This window comes from Acinonyx jubatus, chromosome A2 (genome assembly GCF_027475565.1).
Source record: "Acinonyx jubatus isolate Ajub_Pintada_27869175 chromosome A2, VMU_Ajub_asm_v1.0, whole genome shotgun sequence".
NCBI lineage: Eukaryota > Metazoa > Chordata > Mammalia > Carnivora > Felidae > Acinonyx > Acinonyx jubatus.
Genome location: NC_069383.1, coordinates 33,515,230 through 33,526,060, shown reverse-complemented (window position 1 = coordinate 33,526,060; position 10,831 = coordinate 33,515,230). Strand labels below are relative to the sequence as shown.

The 10,831-nt window shown below is 35.8% G+C and overlaps 1 protein-coding gene across 9 annotated transcripts in view; it reads left to right on the top strand.

Annotated features, from left to right (window-relative positions):
* Positions 1 to 10,831, top strand: part of ST7 (suppression of tumorigenicity 7) — a 247,719-nt gene that overhangs the window by 50,188 nt on the left and 186,700 nt on the right. The window contains exon 1 of one of the 9 annotated variants that reach the window (XM_015067327.3): positions 3,148 to 4,691. The exons of the other annotated variants lie outside the window; for them this stretch is intronic. Coding sequence (XP_014922813.1) covers positions 4,670 to 4,691 — 22 coding nt within the window. The 5' untranslated portion in view covers positions 3,148 to 4,669. Of the gene's footprint in view, positions 1 to 3,147; positions 4,692 to 10,831 lie in introns of those variants that run through there. 9 annotated transcript variants of the gene reach the window in all.

Sequence of the window (10,831 nt, the reverse complement as noted above, 5' to 3'; positions counted from 1 at the left end):
TCTGTAAATCCATATTTTTCTATTTTAGAGTTTCTATAAAGCCAATATAATAGCGTGTGCGTATGTGTGTGCAGTGGTGGTGGTGGTGTGTGTGTGTATTTTGAATTTTTTTTCTCATAAGGTAAGTGTGCCAGAATTTTTGTTCCACGGTTCAGAAATAAAATAGACAACTTTCAGAAGGCTCACTGTATGTGTGGTACCGTGTGGAAGTAGGAAGAAACACATTTTATAGCCATATGCAAAGAAGTGAAATTTCTAAAATCTTATCAGGGAGTTTTACAAGGAGTATGTTTTCAATGATAAGTTTGTACCTTTTTCCCAAAGAACAGAACCATTGATTCTTTCATTTTTCTATAGGTCATATATTGCCACTAAAACATTTCTCTGTTTTTAGATAATACTTTATAAACGTATAGATGGTATTCCAAAAGACACACAACTTTAACATGCTACTCAGACATCAAGAGGAGTACTAAGAGGATCACCTGAGTGGTGCAGTTGGTTGTATCTGATTCCTGATTTTGGCTCAGATCATGATCTCATGATTCCTGAGATCGAGCCCTGCATTGGGCTCTGCACTGACAGCACAGAATCTGCTCGGGCTTCTCTCTCTCCCTCTCTCTGCCCCTCCCCCATGCTCACGTGCATGCTCTCTCAAAATAAATAAACATTTTACAAAAATTAAGAAAAGAGGAATACTAAGAAAACTTTAGTGTGAGCAAAGGAGATGGCTCCAGAGAAATTCCAGATATGACACCTTCAGAATTAGTTTATGTATGTACTCTAGAGAGAACGTGTGGCTTAAGTTCTTACCACATTAATAGATAAACTAATTAAATTAGTTGTCTGATGAGGTAGGAAGCTATTTTGGATGTTGTCACCTATGGTGATTTTTATAACCATTTACATATTTGCAAATATAGGTATATTTAGTAAACTGTGAAGTGAAGAACGCATATGTTTTCAGTTCATGGGAGAGTGAATTCTTTTGGATTTGAAAAAGAGAATTTATTTTACTGTCAGCACAGTTCATGAAGCGTAACCATATTGCACTTAATGACATCATCATGGCACTGAAGGGGTTGTCATCCAATAGAAAATGGTTCTTGATGATTCAAGAATAGATTTATCTTTTTTTTTTTTTTCTTGGAATGCTCTTTCTCCCACGGGGTTTCCATGTTATCCATGTGGTTTCTTTTCACTTTTTTTCAGGTCTCTGTTGAAATGTCATCTTTTAAGGGTGGTATTGCCTGACAGTTTTATCTGAACTAATAACCCTCACATTCAGTCATTCCTCAGCCTTGGGTTCCTCTTACCTTTTTTTGTAACACATGCCGCCATCTGACATATTACATATTTGTTTGTCTCACCCACTAGACTGTAAGCTCCACAGAGGAGGGAGTTTGTGCTTGGCTGTACCCCTAGAGTGCAGAACAGTAAGCTCCCAACAGTAAGTTGTTGAGTGATTTATGAATGGGGTTTCCTCTAAAAGTGACTATTGACTTAGTTTAAGATTTTCACTACTGTCTTTGTTTATCAGCAGTGTTCTAATAATGATTATTTTGGCTACTAAATCATTTTGAATATTGATCTTTCATTGCTAATTTTATACTAAAATTAACAGTATTCTCTTTGCTAATAAAAAGGGCAAGGTTACAGGCAAATAGACATAATTAGACAGAATTGATAGTTCAAAGTTAATTTTGGTCTTGGAATGTATTATGTGATTTTTTTTGAGGGGTGTGGAAGACATCAGATCAGTTTTATTTCATTATATTTTCTTTCGGCAACACATTAAAATTCGTCTTCATTTTGTGAGCTCATGCCAGGTGCCTAGAGGAGAGAAAAATAGTAAACTAAATTTTTGGAATCTGTTTTGTCAAAGATGGGCCTTCAGTGATATGGATTCCAACATACTAAAGTACTTAGAAATACCTCAGGCCTCCAGAGGTTATAGAAACCTTAATAGGAGTCGGAGGCTGTCATTTGGGTACAGTTTTGCTGGCAAGTGAGATATCTATTGTTTTAACATAGTGACCCTGGTATAGTTATCTAAAAAGTTGACTTCTTGCAAAATATTGCAGCCTTTAACTTACTCTCAGAAGTCAGTGCCAAGAAATAAATACAGGCACTCAGAAAAGTGCATTTACATATGCATATGTACACCCTCACGTATGAGCTGAGAGGAGCTACATCAATGACTTGGCAAAGCAGTTACTGCCTATAGACCGTGGCCTCTGGTGGAAAATATCTCTTATCCAAGATCATCGTCTCATTCTACTTTTCCTCTTGCCTTTCTTCTGGCCACATCCATCCACCGTTTGTGTGACTATTCATGTACAACATCTGGTATGCAATTTAAAATAGATCTTACGTAAGATAATATTCTGGCTTCAACCCTTTTGAAGGGTATTGCCTTTTGTACTTCCCTACAGTTATATCTTCATGCCATTATTGATATTCTCCACTGGTTGTTAACATGACTGATAATTTGGGAGGATGCATTTTTCTTAATTCCTGCAATTTTTGGCATAGTTCTTTCTGTCATTTTTAGCTTTCTCTGGTGACCTTTCTCTTTTAAGAATATTTTTGTCCACATTTTCAGTTGATATCTATTTTCCTTTTGTTTTAGTTGAATACTTAAAATATAATTTTAAGTATTTGTTAATTCTCAAGAAGCATTATGGAAGAGCAGTTAAGAGCAAATGTTTTGGAACCTACCTAGATTTGAATCCCAGCTTATTGTTCAGTACCTGTGTGACCTTGGAAAATTATTTCACCATTTATCAAATGTGGAAATTAATGGTATCTACATTGTAGGATTGTTACAAAGATTCAATAAGTTAATTCATGTAAACTTCCCAGAATAGTACCTGGCACATAGTGAATATTCAGTAAATATTAGTTATTGTTATTCTTTCCTACAACAAAATATTTGTTCATTATCTTATGTAACATCATTGCACTGGTTTAGCATTTCAGTAAGCAAAGGTCAAGTTACCTTGAATAAATTATTCTATAACCACACAATGGAATATTAGGCAACTATTAAAAGGATGAGATGGATCCACATATACTGACCAGAAAAGCTATTAATGATGTTTTTAGATGTTAACTTACAGTTTCACATTCCTATCAGAATTTAATGTTTAAAAACTATATTATATGAAGACACGTCTTTGTAAATCTTAAGAAAATACTGGATACATACCTTGGATGAATGGATAGAGAGGAATCTTGAGCTCTTGAATCTCCTATTTTATATGATTTTAAAAGTGTGGGATTATGGGAATACACACACACACACACACACTTTTTGTGCATTTCAGTGTTTTTAAAACATTAATACAAAATTTCTTGCTTTGCTTCTGTTGGATAGTCTATAGACTTCTAGTTTAAAAAACAGATTTCTAAGAGTAAAGGCAGGAAGAGTTTTATTTATCAAGTGACAAAATAACAATATCTTCAATTATTTCCTTGTAAGAATAGAGTAAAAAGAAATGTGTTTGTTGGTCATATGTGCCCACTGACACACAGGTGTGTACAGCCTGTGTGCACACAGCCTTAAAATGACTGAGTTACTCTAGAAAAGGACAGGAAGGCAAAATAAAAATAAGGCCAAAGGAATGGGATAAGAGAAATATATGTAGGTAATATATTCCTAGAGCTGTGGTTTTCACATCTGAATAACAGTTGCAACATAACTAATAATGTAATTGCTGATGTTTGTGAGCTCACTGTGTGCCACACAGTGTTTTAAGCACTTGCACTGTTATTTTACTGTTAATAAATGGGTATACTTGTGGGTGTATTAATATGCCCAGAATGTGTATGCAATAGTATACATATTTTCACGTAATTGTGGTTGAGTTTACAGCCTCTGATCTGTCAGTTTACCATAAGTGTAGAGAAAAAACAAGAGTTCTGTAGTTATTTTTAAAGGCAGTTTATTTTTCTCATTTCTGATATTCTTAATTCCCTTGAAAAGTTTAATTGCTGCATGAAACCAAGAATCTTGATCTTCATGATATCTTTGTGGTTAGTTGCTGTAAAGCCAATATTTAGATTTCTTTGAGGTCCTTGTTAGTGCTTGGTATTACAGGTTGAAGATCTTGTCAGGAAGGTGAATATATATGTGGCTCTTGGTCTTGTCCATGTTGTGACAAAGGAATTCCCCTTTGAATCGCCTGCTCCCCTGAAGCCCCTGGAGCCTCTGGCTCAAGCAGCGCAGTCCGTCTGTGCAGTGTCTCTGACGTCATCGGTGTATGCATAAGCCCTGCTATTGTCTTACTGCTACGGCAGGGCTGGGGATTGCAGTAGCCGCTGTTGCTGCTGCTTCCAGTCGTGCCCCTGCTGCTACCTAGTCCTGCCTCACTGCATCCCAGAAGAGCCACGTTGGCTTGCCTTCCCTTATTGGATTTTCACAAGCAGCTCTTCGGGTTTTTGTGCTGTAGGAGACCTTGCTTTTCAATCACACGGGAGAACACTGAAGCTTGTAAGAGGAGAATCTGGCAGCTGGACACAGCTTGGACTGCATTGTGTGTCTTCATGACCCCTGCTGTGTAGCGGCTCATCTTTTCACTCTCCCGCGTACACCCTCCTCGATTTTATTTCCTTCCCTTTTTTTTTCTTTCTTCTGATTTTTTTAAAGCAGCCTCTGGAGCCAGCCATGTTTGGCACTGAATCTTCATGTAAGTAAATGGATCCCACTTCTTTGCTATTCAGAAATCTGTTTGCTGTCATGGTTTCGTTGGCTTGGACTTCATATCACATTGCCATAGGTCATTAATAGACTTTGTATTTTGGCTCTAATTACAAAGGAATTGGTCTCAGGGAAGGGACTCCTCCTTAACTGGGTTATTCATCCTTAAGGCCAGGGATGTCAGTGTGGCCAAAACCAGGCCTTCAAGAGGGAGGAAGGAAGACAGGAATCCAGGCAGTCTCCCCAGAACGTGTTAATTGATGGGATCAAGTCTGTCACCGATCTATTGTTGTGGGTTCTATAATAGTCCTTAAACCCTAAAGTAGAAACTGGGAGGATCTAAAATGATAGTGTTTATTAGAAAGGGAAAAAGGGTTTACAGTTTTTATTTAAAAGGACAAAAAGGTGTCATTATATCCTCTTCCTCCATATTTTTACAGAAGCATAGGAGTAGATATTATATGCAGATTTAAAGAATAAGAAGTAAGCTTTATAGTAAAGATTTTTTTTTTTTTTTTTTTTTTTTTTACACAATGGTTTCAATGTTGATATGCTGGCTAACGTCACAGTCTAGCAGCATCGTATCTGTCTTAAAACTTATACAATGAAATTGCTGTGGTGCAGAGCAGGCCCTGCACAATGGGCTGGGCTGGACAGCACTTGTAGACAGCTATAACTGGTATTAGCCTAACTAATTTGAGGATTATTTAATGTTGGATATAGAATAATATAACTTGTCCACGCAGTTATTCAGGCTGTGCAGAATATTTTGTCATTATCCATAAGGAAAGGTGACAGTTAAGTATTTCTGAAGAGACTCAACCTGCTAGCCCAGAACATTAAAAATTGGCAAGATATTACCTTTGTGGGGAGAAGAAGATTAGGGCAGCAATTTAGGAAATGCATTTCTTAAGAATTTATAATCCAGCATTTTCTTTCTGATCTTAGGTGATCACTGCATCTATTTGTGTGCAGCTGATGGTTATTCTAGAATAGTTGTATTTCAGGAGAGCTTATAATCCTCAGGTTTTTTTTGTTTCTTGATTGGCTTTTTAAAGGATTATTTTTGTTGTTTCACATGGAAGCTTCTCATTGCTGAAATTAACCACACTGACTAATCAAGGTCAAGAAAGAATAACAGTGAGACATAATGTTCCATTCGGCATATGACAATATTATTTTCTAAAAATTAAAAAATATTTTTTGAATTTTCACTTAATGGTACAATTAGAATTATTGTCACCCAACAAGTAGGAACAGATTATTAAGTGGAAAAGACCTTCTACAGTTTCATTTTAGTCATGGAATTTTGTTTATGTAGGAACTTAGGTATGGACAGAGAGATTTACTAAAGGGAAATTAGTCTTAATACTTTTTTTAGGTGAAAATAGAAGTTGAAGCTCATGTGGGAGTCTTTGGGCTCTTGGACTAGGGACTCTAACATTGTCTGGCCAGATTTACCTAGCAGACACAGCCTTGCCTGGTTATCAAACTTGATCTTTTAATAATGTCACCCATATGCTATGTGATATGTTTGAAAACTGCTGGTTGCTTTTGGTTTCTGGAGCTACCGGATTACTGAACAGACAGAATACCATTCAGAAGACAGAGCACCATCATGCAGATGTTTGCATTTTTTTAAACCTAATTGAGTATTAAGTTTTGCTTCTTGTTTATCACTACAAGACCACAGATAGGTTTATACTGTCAGTGGTCATTAAGTGTTGAGAATGGACTGCCTTCTTTTTTGATAAGGAGATGCCCTAAATCTGTACTCAGAGTTATGACAACTAATGTTTTGAGATTAGCTTTCTAGGCCTTTAATTTTTGCCATTTGGAGGCCTTACAGGCTGAAACTGTCCATATTTAGAATATTCAGAAAAATAAGCCACATTTGAAGTTCTCATTAGTTCAGAAGGGATCTTCAAGACCAACTAAGACATTCTCACTAAATTTTTGTAATAAATACTTGTTTATCTACCCTGTGTACAATGCTGTGCTAGATCCTGGAAAGGTCATTATTTTCTAACATATTCTGATTTCATTATTCTTATTTTTGATTTCTGATTGTACTACTTTGCTTTTATTGGATGCTCTTACTTTTAAAATCGAAGGATGGTTTACAAAGGATAAAATGTGTAACTCAAAGTGTCTGTCAGCTTTGTAAGTCAAAGCTCTGTAAATTTTTGCCTATGCTTATGCCCATGGAACCACGCCCCAGATTATGATACAGAATATTTCTATTACTTCAGAAAGTTCCCTTGTGATGACCTTTCCCAGTCAAAAGGAAATCACTTCTGACTTCTGTTGCTTGTAGAGTCATGTGTAATGGCTCTGGTAAATTTTCTCTTTTCCTTGCTCTTTGCCTATAAGAGAAGGAAATGTCGATGTCCTCATTTTCAAGTACTAGAGTAAGTTGATTTTATGTTTCAGACCTTTGTAGTCAGGAATTTGCAGTAGCTGGTATCACGTTATAACATGTTCTGTCTCACTAAAATAGTATTGTTTAATGTATAAATACCAAAAAGGCCCTTCCCCTCCAACATACTCATACAAAAGCCTTAAAAATGACAAACAAATTTACCTGGAAGAGTAGACTCTTGTTCTTCAAATATGAAAACTTAAATAACCATGGCATCAGAATTAATAAATGCTTTGTCTTCCATTGTTGAAAAAAAATTTTTTTTAATGTTTATTTATTTTTGAGACAGAGCATGAATGGGGGAGGGTCAGAGAGAGAGGGAGACACAGAATCGGAAGCAGGCTCCAGGCTCTGAGCCATCAGCCTAGAGCCCGATGCGGGGCTCGAACTCACGGAGTATGAGATCGTGACCTGAGCTGAAGTCAGAAGCTTAACCTACTGAGCCACCCAGGCACCCCTGTCTTCCATTGTTTTAATGAATGTCTTCTGTTAGCATTCTAGTGAATACCTTTAACAATGCCAGTGTCAGTTTTTCTGACTTAGTGGATCTGAATCTCCATAGTTTTGTAGATTGGGCACAGTCTGTTTTGGGCCCACTGGAAAAAATGGAAGTGTTCTATGTTATATGTGCACTAATCCTTACAAAGCAGGAAGTGTAGCTTCTGTGGCTCTGTTACCATCTTGAAGTATTTCACTGAGCTTTTCCTTTACTGTAATTTCCCATGTCTAAAAATGGGAATAGTATGTCTTCTCTATCTGCTTTGAGGAAATGCAGTTTTAGTTTCTGTGGCCAGAATAATTTAAGTTTAAGAAAAAAAGCACTATCAGTAAAGTTTTGTTGAGGAGAATAGTCCTTAAAAATGCATATTTTTGGTACTAAATTTGATTTAATGACATTTTAAGATCAATAAATTAAATTCCACAAAATTTTGACAATTTTACTTTTAAAGTTTTATAAAGGGGCAGAAATTTTTCATCTTTTCTCTTTATGGAATAAAGAAAACTGGTTTTATACTGCTGTCATTTGGTTACGTTCTTCTTGATAAAGCCAGTTATTCTCCAAAGTGTAAATACTTACAGTACAGTGAACATTTATTCAATTAACATTTACCTAGCTCAGTCCTCCTCCTGCCTCCCCTCCCACATTTGTATCTTTTTCAGTCCTCAAGGGTACCATTTAAGGTGTACTTTGGTGGGAATTGTACCCTGGTTTAACACATTAATATGTCTTCCAAAGAACCTGCCTCATTAGTCCAGTGAAGAGAGCAATATCTTTCCTTTTGAGAAACAGCATGCCTCTGGGCAAATAGTATTATTTAATCCCTCGTCCCCAAATTTTGTTATAGTCATAATACATTGAAAAGAACATCTAGGACATCTGTAAAGGGAAAAAGAAATCACTAACGTCCCAATAAAGTGGTAGGATTTTGTGAGCTTAGTGGTGATGGGGAAATGGTGGCTGTGTATGTCAGGAAGTCAGTTCTCTTTAGCTTTGGTGTGGCTGGCCCTGCCATTCTGTGGATGTCTACATCACCTTAGGTAGGTAGGTGGATGCTGGAAAGGATTTGTGATGTCCCATGTGATTTGTCTTTGAAGGACACCCAAAGTTCAGCTGTTGCCTTTTGTTTTCATTACTGATAAAGGCATTAAGTTGGGACTGACAGCTTCTCAATTTTAGTAGTGAGTGTGGTACTGTGTTTTTAAGAATAATGTAATTATCTCAAATTTTGAGCCATTGTGTGGGAGATAGTCAAATGAATATACTCTAGCAATATTAGGTCACCAAGAAGCTATATAATTAAACAGTCATTTCTTTGATAGAGAAACAAATGAGTCACACTCCTTTTTTTTTTTTTTTAACATGCATTTCAGGCCATTTTTGACACCTACTCATACATGAGATTGAACTTGGGTCTATTGTTTTGGTGTAATTTTTGTGAATCAGTTGAGACGTTAATAGTTACCGTGTTCATTCTAAAATGACTATTCACAACTGGACCATTTTTCAATGTAAGTCCTAGTTCTTATTAAATAATTGTGTCAGATACTGCTGTTTTTGCTGTTAGTATGTTTGACATTCTAGTACTATATTTTGTTTTTATCTTTTTAGTTTCTGTCATATGGAACAAGATAATTTAGGTACACAGCCATTTCCCTTTCCTACGGCTTTAATCTGACTGTTAGTGTTTAGTTGTATTGGATTTTAGATGCTTTCATCTTATATAAAGCAAAAGTACAAATACTTAAGTATACACACAAAAACTTACCTCTAAGTCAGCACTCAAGCAGTGAGTGTAAAAGAAAAATATTATTCTACATAACTTTAGATAAGTAGAATGCCACAGATGCTAATGTCACAAATATGGGAAAATAATTATAGATAACTGAGGTTTATGTTAGGGCATGGTCATACAGGAGCCTGGGAAACTAAATAAAGCTCATGTAACATTTGACTTGTTTTACTATATTATCTTTTCTTTCCTTCTGACAATATAAGTTCTGATGTGATTTTTTCTTTTGGGTTTCTTGCCTGTTAATAGTTGATATTTTAATTTTTAGTATCAAGAAAATATTTTAAACTTAGGATTTAATTTTTTTTCTTCTGATTATTTATGTGCTTATTCTGCTAATATAGAAATGGAATAAAAATACTCAGTGGTTATTTTTAAATTCTCAGATTACTTATTTTCACTCGAATATTGGTTTCCCTAATTGTTAGTCTATAGTTTGTTCAGCAGAAATTACACATTACAATTCAGTGATCTGTTGTTTTCATTGTCACAATAGACCAGATTCATATCCTGTATAAACCATGGGGAGTCTATGGGGATAAATGACCATATATGGAAACTTTCCCCATAGAATCCCCATGGAGTTACACAGGATGTGAATGGGATTCATTGTTGTTATGGATTCTGAGTTGGAAAAGTTACTGCTAGTGTGTATTTTTAACATTAATAATAGTCATTCCATTAAATTATGTTCAAATACTTTTAAATTTTCATTATAAGACTATATGGAGCACAGGAATATGAATTGTCATTTTCAAAATTGTTTTTCAGAGTATTGCTATCCCACAATTTTTCCCTAATAAATATAAAGCTTTTATTAACATGTTTATTGATGTGTCAATTAGGAAATGCACAAATTTTGAATGAAAGGTTCTGTGATGTCATAATTGCTATGCTAGAATAGTAAATTGTAGGGGCGCCTGGGTGGCTCAGTCGGTTGAGTGTCCAGCTTCGGCTCAGGTCATTATCTCATAGTTTGTGGGTTTGAGCCCCGCATCGGGCTCTGTGCTGACAGCTTAGAGCCTGGAGCGTGCTTCGAATTCTGTGTCTCCCTCTCTCTCTGCTCCTCCCCCATTCATGCTCTGTCTCTCTCCTTCAAAAATAAATAAAAACATTTAAAAAATGTAAAAAAATAGTAAATTATAATATTTCCTGTATGGAGATTTTGCTTTTATTAATAATGAATTCTCATAATTGTGAACTAAAAGACGGAAGATACAGTTTAGCTCATGTTGTGGAAATGGCAGCAAACATGTGCCAGATTCAGTGATTAAGTGTAGATACTATGGTGCTCGATTGTCTAATTTCAAATCTTGGCTCTCCTGTGTTCTACCAAGGTTTGGTCACCTGTCATCTAAGCTCTTCTATCTCAAAATATGGCTTATCCAAGAATTCTTGATGTTAGGGGTATATCCT